This window comes from Phyllostomus discolor, chromosome 12 (assembly GCF_004126475.2).
Source record: "Phyllostomus discolor isolate MPI-MPIP mPhyDis1 chromosome 12, mPhyDis1.pri.v3, whole genome shotgun sequence".
Classification (NCBI taxonomy): Eukaryota; Metazoa; Chordata; class Mammalia; order Chiroptera; family Phyllostomidae; genus Phyllostomus; species Phyllostomus discolor.
This window is the reverse complement of record NC_040914.2, coordinates 26,259,635-26,277,253: the sequence shown is the minus strand read 5'-3', so window position 1 is coordinate 26,277,253 and position 17,619 is coordinate 26,259,635. Positions and strand designations below refer to the sequence as shown.

Below are 17,619 nucleotides of genomic sequence, written 5' to 3'. Positions count from 1 at the left end.
TGTGACTGCTCTGAACTACCAATCTGTACTTTTGAATCCCTTCACTTTTTCCACCCAGCCCCACAAACCTCCTCCCATCCAGGGATCAGCAATGTGTATGATACCTGACAGGATCTTGTCTTTTTGTTTTTTCTTCAACTGGTGGGGAAAAAGAAAAAACAACTCTGTAATTCTAATTTGTGGCCAAGGGGTTCATTTGGAAGATTGTGATTGGTCCTTACAGATGGGGCAGGGGAAGCCCCAAGTTTCTTTATTTTAAATATAATACAAAATATCCTCATATTTTGTATTGCTTCCTTTCATTGTTTTTACATTTAATCCTCACCTGAGGACACGTTTTGTTGACTTTAGAGAGAGGGAAGAGGAGAGAGAGAATGAGACATGGAGAGAACATGGATGTGAGAGAGGAACCTTGATCGTTTGCTTCCCACACATGCCCGACTGGGGGTCAAAGCAGCAACCTGGCTGTGTGCCCTGGCCAGGGATCCAACACCCCAACTTTTGCTTTGAGGGACAATGCTCCAACCAAGTGAGCCACCCCACCAGGGCTGTAAGTATTCTTTATGATTATTTTAATTACCTTTGCCCAGAAGGTGAGGGGAAATGATAACATTTATAGCCAAGAACCTAACGCTGTTCCGGTCTTTGGGAGGACAGAAAAGCCCAGCTACAGAGTCCATCCTGTGCCCAGGACAACAGACGCAGGAGGTGGGCCCTGGACAGAGGGGCAGCGTCAGAGCCGGCAGATGGGGGAAGGACTTTTCTTTAGTGTGGACCTGCACAACCCTTCCCTTCTGTTGCCCATGGTGACCTCTGAGGGAGCCCTGGACTTGGGCCTCAAGCCCCTTTCAGTATTGGCCTGTCTTGGTCCCTCTGGGTCGCTGTAACAAAATACCACCGACCAGGTGACTTGGAGGCAACACTGTGTGTGGCTCACAGTTCTGGACGCTGTGAGTCCTGGATCAAGGCTCCTGCATGGCCACATACAGGTGGGGGCCTTCCTGTGTCATCAGTTCACAGGAGGGGAAGGGACAAGACGTCTCTCTGGAGCCTCTTCTTTAAGAAACGCATCCCACTCCCAACAGCTCCACCCTCATGATCTGAGCTCCTGCCAGTGCCCCACCTCTTATAACATGTCTGGGATTTATCATCTATTTTTAAAAAGTCAATTTATTAATTGATTTTACAAAAGAGAGGGAGGGAAAGAGACAGAGATGGGAAGAGAGCAAGAGAGACAGACAGACAGACAGTGAGACACTGATTGGTTGTTGAACTTATCCATGCATCCAGGATACAACCTGCATCCAACTGAGCTACTCGCCAGGACTGGGGGTTATAAATTCAGCACATGGACTGATTGTCACAAACACACAGACCACAGCATGGCCCAAGGTGCATTCGGTCCACCATATTTCCAATATGTTAAATTACTGAGGAAGGAATTGTCTGATTCATGATTGTATAACCCCCCCCCTCCCCATATATTAGTTATTTTCATAACATGCACCGATTCTGGCAGACTTGGAAAATAATGGGACTTCATCTCATTCTAAATTCTTTTTCCTTCTCTGCTGCCTCGGATTATGAGAGGTCAGAGAGGTGTCCACATTCAATGAGAGACAGAAACATGAGAGACACTCACACACACAGTAATCACACAGGAGGTGACGACGCCCTGGCAGAACTTCCTGAGAAGCTGGCACCTCCTGCAGGGGGATTTGAAACAGGAAAAGGTGTGTGTGTGTGGGGGGGGGGTCACTGAAGGGCAGACACTTTTCTGTGTCCTTCTGTCTGTAGCTGCGTGTGTGTCTGCCATTGGATTTCATTCATGATCCAGGATTTTTAAGTCAGAAGCAAACACTGCATGGCAATTCACACTCCTGTCCTCACACTCTAAACCTGGGAAGTCTCAGAAAAGTGGGATATTGTACAAGGTGGAAGAGCCCCATGGCTCCTGCCATACAAGGCTGCACCCAGGTTGCAAAGGGTCCTTTCTCTCACTAACTAGGACTCTGGGGCATAAGGACCTGCAGGGACCCTCCTGAAACTGGCCCCACTTGAAACACCCCCGGCACTTCCCCATCTCCCAGCTGACCATCCCAGGCAGGAGGGGTAGCTCAGGACCAGGCAGGCTCAGCACAGTCTCGCCCAGGGTGCTGCCCTCCCACAGGTCCCAGTCCCTTTTGGGCTGACCCCTCCTGGTTTGCCCTGAGAGTGGACTCAAGGGAGTCCTTACCTGGCAGGTCTGAGCTCCACAGCTCTGTGCAGGGATTCCTCAGGGAGGGTGGCTTCTGACCCCAGTTGCAGGGACAGAGTGTGTGGTCCTGATCTCCCCACAGAGATGCCACTACAATGTCATTTGTTCTGTCAGTGACACCATCTGGGTGAGGAGTCTGGGGTGTCTCTAAATTACAGCAACTTGTCCCATGCAGATCCCCCTCAGGCACATCTGGTGACTGGGGACAGTGATGGTCAGTATTGAGACGTCCTCAGGAGCAGCAGGGAGGAGGCAGAGAAAGTCTCCCCTGTTCCTGGGGAGGAGCTGAGCTTAGAGTCACGTGTCATTGGGATGCAGGGACATCTGGGCCAGGAGCTCATGTCATGGTATTTCCCACTGGCCCCTTTCCTTCAGCTCCTTCTTTTCTCAGAACCCCATCCCCAAGTCCCTCACACTGTCATCCCTGTGACCCAGGCTGGTCTTCCTGTGGGTTCTAGTCCCACAGCTCTTGCTGCTCACACCTCTCTTCTGTTCTGTGGCTTTTCCTGAAACAGAGCGTGCCCCCAATATCCCACATGGAAATCCTTTTATTATTTTGATTAGAAAACATTTGGGACCATTAAGCTCCAGAAATCACTCAGGCGGTAATCCCAGAGAGAGCACATTCTGAGATTTTCATTATGCTGACCTGAGAGCCACTTTCTCAATCTTCTGCTTGACTTTACTCCACTGTAGAGAAAATGCTGTACCTTTCATGTCATGTGACAACATGTGAATGACCTTTCCCCACCCAGAAAAAAACGAAAACCAAAAAACCCTTAAACGTGCATTTAAGTCCTTTCCCCACCCTGGGCCCTACCACATCACAGAATGCATGGTTCAAAATCTGTCTGAGATCAGGATGGCTTGTGGGCTTGTCAAGATCTACTCAAATTTCTCCTGAAAAACTGCTGTCCGAATGTTGGGCGTGATGTGCAAGTTAGCATAATTTTCAACTTAAAATGATTTTCTTTTCACTTTCCCATCAATATTTATCCCCGCATTCCCTCTCCCACCTGCACCAACCCCAGCCTCCATATTATGATATGTTGTCTGTGTCCATGAGTTAAAATACATATACCTATTAAAGATGCATATAGCTTATTCAGTATTATCCCTGATAATTCTAGCTCCCATCTGACACCATACATATTTATGATGATATTATTGACTATTTTCCCTAAGCTGTACTTACACGCTAGTAATAAATGTTGAGGACAGATATGGGACAACCAGCACATTGTCTTTGACTTGGGTGTAAGTTATGAGAGGAGATAGGAAGGGGGAGTGTAGAAGTGGTGAAGAGCACAGCAGGACAATCTCAGAACATCTCCCCATAAATTACAAGTGAATGACAATCACTAAATGGTGACTGTATGACAGGCAGATGTGACTGTCACCAACCTGGGTGAGTCACCAAGGTGAACATCCCCACTGTCAGGACAGGTGGGTGCAGTGTCCAGTCCTTGTTCTTTCCTCTTCCACAGTCCTGGCTCCCTTGGTGGCCTCATCCATGCTCACAGCTTTAATGTCATTCTCATAGCATCACCTCCACATCTATGTCTCGAGCCCAGACATTTCTCCTCAAGGTCCTCACACTCATCTGTCCAACCTGACATCTCACTGGTGTTTCTAAGAGAAATCTCACTTTGACCTTCTCTTTGGCTGAACTTTTGAAAAACCCACCCCTCTCCCAAACATGCTCCTGCCAGTCTTCCCCCTCTGCTGATATAACCTCATCTTTCTGCTGGCACAGTACAAATGTGGGGTGTTTCCCGTGACTCCTTTCCCACACCCCAGGTTGAATCCTTAGGAAATGCTGTGAAACCCATCTTCTAAACGCATTCAGTGTCCTGTCCCTTCCCACTGTGTCCACCACTTACAGCCCCATCAGAACACCCAGCACCCACAGCCTGGAAACATGGGAGCTTCCCCACACCTTTCCCTCCTGCCTTGCTGGTCCCTTATCTCCTGATTCTGTTCTCAGCCCAGCAGCCAGACTGACCCCATGGTCTGAGGTCTCTCCCTTGAGGAGGAACTCTCAGAGCAAGCCACTAAGGAATTTGGCTCCTTGCCCATGATCTTCCAGGACTCAGCATCTGCAGAATGAGAGCAGTGTCTGCAGTGGATTAAGGACAGTGGATGCTGGAAGAGTTCCTGCTTTAAACAGCTGTTCTCACCTTCTGACTGGTCAGCCCTCTGACCCCACATGGACACCCCTGAGGTCTACAAGACAGGGCCCTGGAAGCTTGGGGTGACTCCTAGGCTACAAAGAGGCACATGGTTAGAATCAGGGGACTCAACCAGCCATGGCCAGAAGCTCCAACAGGTACATTTGGATGTGCAGGAAGGAACCCTTAATTTCCCGTGGAGCTTTGATGGTCACAGGGAACATCAATGGAGAGCCATGTGGTCCCCTTGTCTTGTGGCACACAGTCTGTCCCTCCTGGGTTGTCTCACACCTTATTGTACACTTATGACCTTAAGGTGACTGGAAATGGCTTAATAAACGGGTGAAGGGTTGGCGAGCAGTACAATATGTGTTCTGTGAGGTTGGCAATTTCGACTATGCTGAGTTCACTGACATACAGGGGTGCGGCATGCTATTGCACTTCACTGATACTGCAGTTTTTAATTTAACACTCACCTGAGAGTTGTTGTTACTGATTTTACAGAGAGAGGAAGGGAGAAAGAGAGAGAGAAATATTGATGTGAGAGAAACATTGATCAGTTGCCTCATGTACCTGCCCCAAACACAAATTGAAGTGCAAGCCAGGCACATGCTCTTAACAGAGATCCAATCCGTAACCTTTTGGTGTGTGGACGATGCTCCAGCCAAGCCCCGCAGCCAGGCTGTGTTTGTATTACAACTGAAGGTAAGATTTTCCACCAGCAAAATGATTATAACTAGAGGCTCGAATGATTGAGCACTTTTATTAACAAGAACATGTATTTTAATAAAGGCGTGTTCATTACCTTTTAGACATAACAGTATTGAACCCATAATAGACTACAGTACAGCATAAGCCTAACACTTATATTCATGAGGAAACCAAAAAAATTTTGTGACTCACTTCAGTGGGATATTTGCTTTATTGTGGTGGTTTGGACTTGAACCAGAAACATCTCCAAAGTATGTCTATATTCCAGATGTAAAAATGGTGTGTCATCTACCCTGTACTCAAAACTACTATTTGACTGACCGACCCATCACTGTAGGACGCCTCCCTGTTCTAGTGACAGTGTCTTTATTGATGTGGCCCAGCCCCCACCTGTGCTGTGGCAGCCACAGCACAACCTGCACTCACGCTGCCACTGATGCCCCCACATGTCCCTACAGTGCTGGCCCCCTAAACCTGCAGGGGCTTCTGCTCTGTGAATCCCCCAGTTTGCACTGAGGCCCCCACTAGAGCGAAGGGTCAGGGGAGACAGTGGCTGAGCAGAGCAGAAATGCAGCAGGAACATGTCTGAGATGAGACATTACAGGCCCCCTGCTCTCTGCTGATTCCAGAATTCGGTTCCCTGGAGGAGGCTGGGAAAAGGTGGGAGAACGATCACACCCAGGGAAGTAAGAGCAGGATGAGTCTGAAACTTCCCCTCTCGACACCACAGATTCCTGAGTGCAGGGGCCACCCTGGCCACTTGGGGACAATGACAGGCAAAATGCCTCCTGTTGCTGTCAGATGGGGACACCCAGAGGAGGATGAGATGAGAAGAACTATTCTGCTATAGGAAAATACAGAATACTGCCCTCTGTAACAACATGGATGGGCCTGGAGAATATCACACTTAGTGAGTTGGTCAGAAAAAGCTAAGAACCCTACGATTTCTCTCACATGTGGGACATAAACCTGAAAGTCATGGACACAGACAGCAGTGTGGTGGTTCCCAGAGGGAAGGGGGTTGAGGGAGAAGGGACCTCATACCTGGTGAGGGAGGATGGTTTGACTCTGGGGGGTGGGCACACAGTGCAATGTACAGATCCTGTATTGTAGAAATGTGCACCTCAAACCTATACCATCCTATGAACAAGAGCACCCCAATACATTTAATAAAAGACACACCCCTATCATTTAATATAAATACTGCAATAACTTACTTTTAAATAGTCTGAAAAGGTACAATATCTGCAAAAATAAAGAAAGCACAAGTACTCAAAAGATGGGGGCTGCAGGACAGACCCAGGCCTGAGCCCAGGCTGACACGGCCACAGGAAGCCCTCACTGAGCACAGCCCTGGAGCCACCACAAGAGATGGGTGACCCTCAAGTCCCTGGGATCCCAGATCCTGGTGGGACAAGGTTCTCCTGAAGTGGCAAGGACAAAAGAGGAACATAGATAACCTAGACGAGGAATGAGCAAGATGGGGATGGTCTCACCCCAACTCTACTAGGACAGAACTGTCCGCAGGAGAGAGGACACAGGTCGCTGTAGGGAGAGTGGCCTGGTGACCACCTCCTGACATGATGCTGATAAAAACATAGACACATTCCAATGCCAGCTGCAGAAACAGCAGTCAGGGATCCTCAAAGTCCCAAGGGGAGGCTGTACTGACTGTTTTAGCACCGAGTCTGAGGAACGAAGCACTGTCACACTGGGAAAGAGAATTGTCATGAACAAACTCAGGCCAGTCTCAGAAGTGTCACTTTCTCCTACAGCCTACTCTGATAATCCCCAGAACCCAGCTGTGCCCCTCGATCCCAATGACCACCACTTCATGCCCTCAGGGTCTTACTATTAGGAGCTGTGAGAAACATTTGAGAGCTCTGGGCACTGTCCCTGCCTGGGGAAGACACAACAGCAGAGTTATGGGGTGGGGGAGCCCCCCTCACAGACTCCAGCCCACACTCTCGCAAGGGTCCCAGACATCACCTCCCAACACCCAGACTTACAGGCAGCCTTAGTGTAGCTCTCCCTGCCTCTGCCTGTGGGAAGAAAATGTTCTGTGATAGGTCATGGGGAAAGCTGGGTCCTGTGACCCTAATAGAACTCCACACTCCTGAAGCACAGGGAATTTCCAGAACTGTGACTGAACACCCAGGGTAGGACCAGGAAATACAGAGAAAGTATGTGTGCAGGAACTAGACCAACTGCCCAGTGTATGCTGCCCTGTCTTCAGCAGGGACCTTCCCCTCTGACTGTGGGAGCTGGGAATCAGTCCCCATCACTAGAATTATCAGGTAATGAATGTGCCCTTTACTTTCCCACGGGCCTTACTAAAGAGTCAGTGTTAGCAAACAGGCCCCAGATGGACAAGCATCTGTGTGGGGACACGATGCCCATTAAGGGGGCAGAGCACACTTCCACTTTGGCTTGACCCCCAGGGGGACAGGAAACTCAGCCCCCACTCCTTGCCCACCTGAGCACTTCCTGCTCCACAGCACAGCTCCAGTAGCCACAGCTCCAAGGAGACCCAGGGCAGCAGCGATGCTGACGATGATGATGGTGGTCTGAGGAGCGGGCACTGGGAGGGAAAGTTGAGAGGCCAACCTCAGTCCTGAGTACTGACCTGTTCAGCAAGCCCTGAGGAGACTGTCTGTGCCCACACCCCCTCCTCACCCCATCTCAGGGTCAGGGGCTCAGGCAGCCCCTGGTGCTGCACATGGTATGTGTATCTCTGTTCCTCTCCAGGGGGCACAGCCACAGGTGCCCACTTCTGGAAGGTCCCATCCCCTGCAGGCCTGGTCTCCACAACCTCCATGTCCTGGGTCAGGTCCTCCCCATCACGCTGCCAGGTCAGGGTGATGTCCGCAGGGTAGAAACCCAGGGCCCAGCACCTCAGGGTGAACTCATGGTGAGAGATGGGGTGGTGGGTCACATGTGTGTTTGGAGGGTCTGAGGGGAGGGTGAGAAAAATCAGGAACTTTGCATTGTCATGGGACACTCCAGCAGTGCTCATGTGACCACCCTGAGAGTGGACAGGACAGCGGGGGCGGCGGAAGAGGGAGCACCACCCAGACACCCGCCTGGCAGAGGCATCTAGGATAATCTCCTACTTCCTTGAATGGTGTAGACTCAGATCCATAACCTAGTATAGGAGTGTCCAGGTATTTAAGGGAGACACAGGTCTCCACAAACCCACTCAGCCAGAGAACCAGGGAGAGTGTCCTGGTGCACCAGGTGCTGCAGGGTGTGAAGGAACCGCTGTGGGGTGTTTCAGGGAGAGGCTGGGTCCCTTATTGTCCTTTAGAGAAAGCTGGGCCCTCGGGGCAGCCACAGAATAAGGAAACCTGGCCTCTTCCATCTTCGGAGACTGAGGGACATTCTGTCACTGCCTCATTCCCCTCCTCTCCTTATAGGGAGACGCCCCAGCCCACAGATCCCCTCCTCTGCAAGACCCGCGCCCTGGCACCTGCTCTTTGCAGTGTCTCCTTCCCCTTCTGCAGGAGCAGCTGGAGGCGGCGCACACATGTGACTTTCAGGAACAACCTCCTGATGTCCGCCTCGGGGACCTGCACCAAGTTGCTCACAGCGAGTGGGTCCACTTTGGCGGCCGTTGTCCAGGAGCGCAGGTCCTCTTCGTTCAGGAAGACGTAGTCGGCACCGTCGTAGGCGAACTGACTGAACCGGCGGAGGAAGCGCCGTCGTAGGCGAACTGACTGAACCGGCGGAGGAAGCGCGAGCTGGACCTCAGGTCGCTGCTGGTCATTTCCTGCAGTGTGTGACACCCTGACCCCGCCCGCCCCTGTGGTCATCACCGCACCACTGAGCCCCACTATTTCCACGGCGCAGCCTGGGGGTGTTGCACAGATGCGAAGACCCGGGGCGACTGTGGCCCGTCCGTGGGGATGGGGCTTGTACCAGGACCCAGCGCGCCCGCTCACCGCCCTCGCTCTGGTTGTAGTGGGCCCGCAGGCTGTTCAAGTTCGCTGTGTTCATCCGCTGATCTTGCTTGATTTCCACCCTCTGGTCCTTCCAAAAATCTGGGTCCTCCTGCTCCACCCACGCTTGCGCCAGCCCTGGTACCCGCGGCTCCAACTTCGGGTTCGCGGCGTCGCTGTCGAAGCGCAAGATCTCCGTTGTGTCCACGTAGCCGACGACGATGTACCGCTTTTTCCCGCGGCTCGGTTCGTACACGGCGGTGCGGGAATTTGCTCAGGCTGTGGGGATCTGGGAGCGGGGAGGACACGGGTCCCAGGTTCACCTTGCAGTCCAGTAGGGGCAGGGTGCCGTGGGCGAGGTGGGAGGAAACAAGGAAAAGGGGGCGGTGATTGAGAGGAGGGGGCGGGGCCGAGGAGGGAGTCGGGGTTTGGGGTCTAGGCGGAGGGTGCTGGGTTATCGCCGGATCCCCTCGCTCCCGCCCCGCAGAGGCCGTTCCCTCCCGACCCCGCACTCACTGGCCCAGGTCTGGGTCAGGTCCAGGGATCTGAAGAGCAGCAGGACAATTATCAGCGCCAACACCAGAAATGGAGAGTCAATGGAGAAGGAGTTCGGTTCTTGGTGCGGTTTTACATACACGAAACCACTGTGATGGTGATTGGCTGCTCCAGAGTTGTTTCGCCCAATAGTATTCGGAGGAGAGTCCGGAGTTTCTTACTGGGGTCTTAACCTGTTTCTTAACCTGTCCTCCTACAGAGACCTTCCCGCCTCTTCCCTGTGGGAGGGCCAGCTCTGCTTTCTCTTTGCTAATTCAAAACGAAGGGGTCCAGGTCGCACATTTAACTATTTATGATCCTCATTCCGCTGACTCCTGTCCTCTCATCACACTCAACACGTCCCTGACAGTTGTTCTGCTTCTCAGGAGGTGTCCCGCTCTCTGCACCCGATGTTACTTTAACCCGGTGTGATCACCTTAACCCTGCACCTGTTACCCCCTTTACACCATGAAGACAGTTGTGTTGTGCTGACGGACCACCTGCTGGTTCCTAGGAGTGATTTACAGGAAACTCTTATTGATGGCGCTGCTTTAATTTGGTTACAGAGGGATCTTATCTGAGAGATGAGCAGGGACATTACTGAGAGGGACATGCAGTAACTTCCCTGGTGGACATAATCGAGAGCTCTCACTGACTGGAAATGAAATCTGCCCAGCACGCTGGACTCACTGCTCTAACTCCGGCTTGTCACCTGGACGAAGATCCAGTAGCCAATGTTTACCCTGAGAGTCGTGTGCACCTGCTGTATCTGTGACTGTGGGATGATGGGGAAGTGGGGTGGCCTCCTCACTTCCTCAGGGCAGCCCACAGAGAAATGCAAAACTGGTTCCAGATTTATTAGATGCCACACAGGACCCCAAACAATAGGCCACTATCAAAATTCTGGGGCATTCTAAAGCTGCCACCATGGAAGGGAAAGGAAGTCATTTTACCGACACTGAAGCTAGGCAGGCGACATTGAACAGATACATTATCCAGACCCAAGAATGTTGTATTTAATCAGCAGAACATGATCATTTACAGTTTTAACAGACAACTATGGAGGGAGAAAAGAGACTCAGCAGCCACTGTCTTGTGGCTGCATGTCTGTGCAACAGGAGAAGTATCAATGGGTCCCGATTTCAAAAACTGTTGTTATTACTGTTGGCACAGGGACCATCCTGAACACCACCGGGCAGAGATGTCTGTAAGTACCTCACCCTGATTGCATCCTGGACGATTGTGAGAGGCCCTATGGCATAGCCAGCCTCTAGCTCATTTGGGGTTACCATGGCCCATTTAACTGTGGGTGGGAAACTCAACAGTTGTGGGTGCATTCAGTGCACTCCAGCTGCTCCCTGGCCATGCTGCCCAATGGCAACAATATTCCTGGTGGATCCGACCACACTGGCCATCTAAAAGAAATAAAAGGGGGTGCTTGGAGGGTTAATAGCACTTCATCCATTCAATCAAAAACTTCATAGAGAATCAACTGTAAAAAAAACAAAAAGAAAAAGAAAAAACAAAAAAACCCCCCTTCAGCCCTGGTCCTGTGGCTCAGTTCACTGGAGCGTCCTCATTACAGTAAAGGTTGTGGGTCAGAGACTCAGTCAGGGCACCTACCTTGGTTGTGGGTGTGATCCTGCATCCAGATACAGGTGAGAGGCAACTGTTGAATGCTCCTCCCCCCCGCCCCTCTCTTATCAGTAAAGATATCCAAAAGTGAGGATTTTCAAAGAAATCTTCGCCTGTGGAAAGTAGCATCTCCATGGAACAACCCTTATTTTATGTGTACCATGTCAGCATATGGGAGAGATAGCACGCAGTTTCTCCCACATAGAAAGCACATCTCCATTCCCTAGGATTGATTGTCTTCATCGAGGGGATAAAATCTGCATTGTTTTTTGGACAGGTATTGCCCACATTCACGTCAAAATGAAATTTCTGGAAACACTTCAGTGTCTTTAAAGAAAGGAGATTCCCTTAAACAGCTGCCCTGGCCAGTGGGGAAACATATTTCTTCTATAATTTTATGGATCTTTTTCAAGCTCATCATACTCTGGATTGACCTGAAGATCTTCCCATGAAGCACCAGTTTCAAACTGAGCTTCCAAGATCGTTGTGGATTTTATCTAAGAAATGGTACTGAGTAAATAATTACTTAATAAAACAATTAAAGTTATTATTGAAGCGGACTTCCGATTTATCTTCTCAGCTGTGGTTTCCACACCACAAGAGCACAGCAGGAGTTCTAGGTCCCTGAGAACCCTCAGGGAGGGGCTGACACTGAAGAAACAGGAAACCAAAACCTTGGCTGCAACAACCACAGATGAGAGTGTAAAAGGGCAGTGACATCAGTGTAAAAATGGAATTCAGCATGTAGGAGGGGGCACAGGTGACCTCCAGCATCAGTCTCTGGAGGGCATTCGTGGCTGCTGCAGGGTGTGAATGTGCTGCAGCCTCTGGGGGTGTCTGTGCAGGGGAAGTGCCAGGGAGACCCTGGGCCAGATCCTGAAGACAATGGGTGTGACATCAGGACATGACCACAGGATGGCGCCCTCAGCCACTCTAGAGACTGGGGACAGAGATGGGCATCACTGAGATGCCTTCAGGAGCAGCAGGCAGGAGGCAGAGAAAATGTCCCCTGTTCCCTGGGTGGAGCTGACTTAGGGTCACGTTGTCACAGGGGTGCAGAGACATCTGCACCAGGAGCTCCAGTCTCGGTGTTTCCTGCTGGGCCCTTTCCTTCAGCAACTTCTCTTCTCAGAACCCCGTCCCCAAGTCCCTCACACTGTCATCCCTGTGACCCGGGGCTGGTCTCCCTGTGGGTTCTGGTCCCACAGCTCTCACTGCTCATGGCCTCAGGTCTGTTTTGTGGTTTCTCCTGAAATAAAGTGAGCCCCCAGTATCCCACATAGAAATCCTTCTAAGTTTAAAGTAGAAATGTTTGGGTTCTCTTATTTGCTCCAGAAATCAACCAGGGGAGTAATTGCAGAGAGGGAGCACTTGGAGATTTTCATGATGTTGAACTGAGAACCAGGTTCACAGGGTGATCACAGGTTGGTCACAGGGCACATCACTGGGGAGTCGTGAGGTCCCCCTGTCCCGTGGCACACAGTCTGTCCCTCCTGTGTTGTCTCCACACCTCATGGTAAGTGTATGAACATAAAATGACTTAGAACAGGTTAAGAAACAGGGTGAAGGAGTAGACAGAATAAAACCTACTAGAAACAATACACCTTGGAGCTTTTAATCTAAATCACTTCTGATTTACTTATATATATTTATGAGTAATATTAAATTAATGCAGGCACACTGAGATGGTTAAATAACATTCAGTTGCTGGGTACAGAAGCAGCAGTCAGGGACCCTTGAAGTCCCCAGGGAAGGCTGTAGTGACTGTTTTAGCAAAAGTCCTGTAGAAAGCAGCTCTGTCACACTGGGAGAGAAAGTTGCCATGAGCAAATTCAGGTCAGTCTCAGAAGTGTCACATCCCCCTACAGTCCACAGCATGCTTCGAATGTCCCACTCTGAGAACCCCCCCAAACCCAATCTTGCCCCTCGGACCCAATGCCCCCCCACTTCCTGCCCTCAGGGTCTTACCTTTAGGAGCTGTGAGAGACACATCAGAGCCCTGGGCACTGTCCCTGCCTGGGGAAGACACAACAGCAAAGTTACGGTTGAGGGGAGCCCTCCTCACAGACTTCAGCCCACACTCTCCCAAGGGTCCCAGACGTCACTTCCCCAACACCCAGACTTACAGGCAGCCTGAGTTAGGTCTCCCTGCCTCTGCCTGGGGGAAGAAAATGTTCTGTGAGAAGTCATGGGGAGGGCTGGGTCCCATGACCCTAAAGGAGCCCCACACTCCTGAAGCACAGGGAAGGTTCCAGAACTGTGACTGAACACTAGGGTAGGATCAGGAAATACAGGGACAGTATGTGTGCTGGAACTGGACCAACCACTGTCTGGACATCTGTCCTCAGCAGGGACCTTCCCCTCTGATCTGTGACAGCTAGGATCAGTCCCCATCACTAGAACCATCAGGTGATAAATTTGTCCTTCACTTTCCCACGGGCCTCACTAAAGAGTCAGTGTTAGGAAATAGGCCCCAGATGGACAAGCACCAGTGTGGGGACATGATGCCCATTAAGGAGGCAGAGCACACTTCCACCTGGGCTTGAGCCCCAGGGAGACAGGAAACACAGCCCCACCCCTTGCCCACCTGAGCACTTCCTCCTCCACAGCACAGCTCCAGTGACCACAGCTCCAAGGAGACCCAGGGCAGCAGCAATACCCACGATGGTGATGGTGGTCTGAGGACCGGGGTCTGTGGTGGTCTCTGGAGGGGCGTCTACAAGGAAAAGGTGAGGGGTAAACCTCAGGCCTGAGTCCTGACCCTGCTCAGGAACACCCTGAGGAGAGGCTCTGTGCCCATGCCCCCTCCTCACCCCATCTCAGGGTCAGGGGCTTGGGCAGCCCCTGGTGCTGCACATGGCATGTGTATCTCTGCTCCTCTCCAGGAGGCACAACCACAGCTGCCCACTTCTGGAAGGTTCCGTCCCCTGCAGGCCTGGTTTCCACCAGCTCCATGTCCTGGGTCAAGTCCTCCCCTACATGCTGCCAGGTCAGGGTGATGTCCACAGGGTAGAAGTCCAGGGCCCAGCACTTCAGGGTGACCTCATGGTCAGAGATGAGGTGGTGGGTCACGTGTGTCTTTGGAGGGTCTGAGGGGATGGTGAGAAAATTCAGGGACTTTGTATGGTCATGGGACACTCCAGCAGTGTTCATGTGACCACTCTGAGAGTGGACAGGACAAGGGGGTGGGGGAATTGAGAGCATCACCAAGACACCAGCCTGGACAGAGGCACCTGGGATGGGAGAGAACCTAGGGTAGGAGTGTCCAGGTCTCTAAGGGGAGACACAGACTCAGGTGGAGGCTAAATGACTCAAAAGAGCAGGAATCAGGCCTCCAGAGAGGGTCTCAACCAGACAACCAGGGAGAGCCTCCTGGTGCACCAGGTGCTGCAGGGTGTGAGGGAACCGCTGTGGGGTGTTTTAGGGAGAGGCTGGGTTCCTTATGGTCCTTTAGAGAAAGCTGGGCCCGCGGGTGAGTCACAGAAGAACAAAATCTGGGGCGCTGGTCCTCTCTGGAGCAGGAAGGACATTCTGACACTGCCCCATTTTCCTCCTCTCCTTGTAGGAAGCCGCCCCAGCCCACAGATTCCCCGCTCAGGGAGGCCTCGCCCTGGTACCTGCTCTTTGCAGCGTCTCCTTCCCCTTCTCCAGGAGCAGCTGGAGGCGGCGCACACACGTGTGCTTCAGGAAGGCCCTGGTTTCATCCGCATCAGGGACCTGCAACAAGTTGCGCCCGGTGATCTGGTCCACTTTGGCGGCGGTGGTCCAGGAGCGCAGGTCCCCGTTCAGGTAGACGTAGGCGGCGCCGTCGTAGGCAAACTGGCTGTCCCCGCGGAGGAAGCGTCCATCCGACCTCACCACGCAGCCGGTCATTTCCTGGAGGGTGTGAGACCCTGACCCCGCCCGCCCCGGTGGTCATCACTGCACCACTGAGCCCCACCATTTCCACGGCGCAGCCTGGGGGTGTTGCACAGATGCGGAGACCCGGGGAGACCCCGGCCTGTCCAGGGCGATGGGGCTGGTACCAGGACCGGGGCGCGCCTGCTCACCGTCGTCGCCCTGGTTGTAGTGGGTGCGCAGCTTGTTCAGGTTCTCCCGGGAGGTCTGTTGGTTGTGCTTGATTTTCACCCTCTGGTCCTTCCAAAAATCTGGGTCCTCCTGCTCCATCCACAGCTGCTCCATCCACGGCACCCGAGGCTGGAGCCTGGGACTCGCGGCGTCGCTGTCGAACCGCAGGATCTCCGAGTCGTCCACGTAGATGACGACCATGTACCGGTGCTGTCCGCGGCCGGGTCCGTACAAGGCGGTGTGGAAGTATCTTAGGCTGTGGGGGTCTGGGGGCGGGTAGGGCGTTTGTCCTGGGTTCTCAGTGGGGCCGGTAGGGGCAAGGGCCCCAGGGGGTCGGGGGTGGAACGAAAGGGGGGCTGCGGTTGAAAGGAGGGGCAGGGGAAGGGGAAAGGGCTGGGGCAGAAGTCCGAGCTCTGGGGTCTAGGTGCGGGGTGCTGTGTCTCCTCCGAGTCCCCACGCTCCTGCCCCGCACCCTGGCCATTCCCTCCCGATCCCGACCCCGCACTCACCAGCCCAGGTCTCGGTCAGCGCCAGGACCCCCAGGAGCAGCAGGAGCAGGGGTCTGGGTCTCATGACCCGTATCACTCGGGTCTGGGAGACAGAGAACCGTTATCTTGAGAAGTTGACACTGAAACCGCAGTGAGGAGAATTGGTTGCTCTATTATTCAGCTGCCCACAGGGGTGGTAACTGAGTCAGTCTCATGAAGTCCCCGGGGCTGGGGAACCCAGAACTGTGCCCTGAGCCCTTCTCCTGAACTCTTTCCACCTCCCAGTGGGGGCGGATGTGGGGGTGGGGGGAGACCCAGGTCTGCTACCTCTAACCTGCATAACCAGACACAAATGACAGTTGTGTTCTCTTAAATATTTGTGCTCTTCATTACGCTGACTCTTCACTGACCTCTCAGCCCACTCACCACATCTCCGCCTGTCCTTTGGCTTCTCAGGAAGTGTCCTGCTCTCTGCACCTGATGTGACTTTAACTCGGTGTGATCACCTTAACCCTGCACCTGTTACCCCCTTTACACCATGGAGACAGTTGTGTTGTGCTGACTGACCACCTACTGCTTCCTAGGAATGATTTACAGGAAACTCCTATTGATGCTGCTGCTTTAACTTGGTTACAGAGGGATGTTATCTGAGAGATGACCAGGCACATTAGCAAGCACGACATCCAGTAACTTCCATGGTGGACATAATGGAGAGCTCTCATCAACTGGAGGTAAAATCTGCCCAGCATGCTGAACTCACTGCTCTAACTCGGGCTTGTCGCCTGGACGAAGATCATGGTTCTGAATGATGGTTGTTTGCAGTGTAGTTGTGATTCTGATGTAGCTGTACGATCATGAAAGCACTCCATTTATCTTCATAGCCATCTTGACTGGAAACCAAGAGTTTTAAAACTGTTGATTCAAGGAAGATGATTTAGTAAAGGTAATATTTTTCAATCCTTCAACCATGTCATTCTAAAGTGACACTGGTTTTGTTGTCTAGTCTGTGAGGGGGGGTGGTGAGGAATGCCTGCTAATGCAGCTGGGTGTCCCAGTCTCTGTTCTTGCTAAGTTTACCTCCGTGCACATGTGGGCACAGTGACAAAGCAAGGATGTCCTTAACCTATGAAAATAGTTTTGACCTTATAGATCCCATGAAAGGGTCTGAGAAACTACAAGGGTTCCACAGAGCACACTTTGAGAATGGTTGTTCTGGGTAAACCATGGGGAGTCTCACCACTGTCCTCCTCACTTCCTAGAACTCCTCTCCTGGAGGTGGCATCCCTGCATCACTACACTCTGCTGAAAACATTGCCCCTGGGTTCTTCTAGGAGAAAGCTCACCCCCTGAAAATGAGATTTCAGAAAGTGTCCTCAGTCTGGGAAGGCAGGTGGGCGGACAGGTGTTTCCTGTTTGGAACTGATTATAGCCTGTGCTCGAAGTCACAAGACCCACAGAAACCTAGTTTTGTTTGTTGTACAGCAGCTTCATGTGTATTTCTGTCTCAGACAGAAGATGACTGGATGAGGAAGATGGGAGCGAGGGTGAGGGGTGATAGGAAAGACGCTGCCTTCCCTTCTGTTCACCAGCCCGGGAGCTGCTTGGCAATGTGTGAGCTGCACCGTTGTCTCCTTTCTGTCTGTGCTGAGACCACACGCAGTGTGGTGTTGTTTTGTCTCCTGTTGCTGTGGTCTCGGGATGTCCTTGTCTGATGCTGATGTTCCATGAGACCATGTATGTCCAACCAGAGAGTAACCCAGCCTAGCAGTGAGCACCAGGCTGGCTTTGGGCAACACTGGGCCTCCCTCTAAGTGCCA

The 17,619-nt window shown here is 52.2% G+C and overlaps 1 protein-coding gene and 1 long non-coding RNA gene across 3 annotated transcripts; both read right to left on the bottom strand.

Annotated features, from left to right (window-relative positions):
* Window positions 1-6,961: 6,961 nt before the first annotated feature.
* On the bottom strand, window positions 6,962-15,933 carry LOC114510729 (HLA class I histocompatibility antigen, alpha chain F-like). Of its 2 annotated transcripts, XM_036013347.1 has the most exons (6): window positions 15,824-15,933; window positions 15,296-15,580; window positions 14,864-15,139; window positions 14,060-14,335; window positions 13,834-13,962; window positions 6,962-7,181 (listed from the first exon to the last, which is right to left on the bottom strand). In XM_036013347.1, the coding sequence occupies exons 1-6, from the start codon at window positions 15,885-15,887 to the stop codon at window positions 7,063-7,065; spliced, it is 1,149 nt and encodes a 382-aa protein (XP_035869240.1). In that variant the 5' UTR covers window positions 15,888-15,933; the 3' UTR covers window positions 6,962-7,062. The 2 variants fall into 2 exon arrangements, with proteins under 2 accessions (XP_035869240.1, XP_028385041.2); XM_028529240.2 differs by lacking the exon at window positions 6,962-7,181 and having other exon boundaries at window positions 13,411-13,938; window positions 15,824-15,931.
* Window positions 12,846-13,379, bottom strand: LOC118497784. The gene is made up of 2 exons (XR_004900317.1): window positions 13,215-13,379; window positions 12,846-13,050 (listed from the first exon to the last, which is right to left on the bottom strand). It is a non-coding gene; the product is annotated as an uncharacterized LOC118497784 (long non-coding RNA).
* Window positions 15,934-17,619: the final 1,686 nt, after the last annotated feature.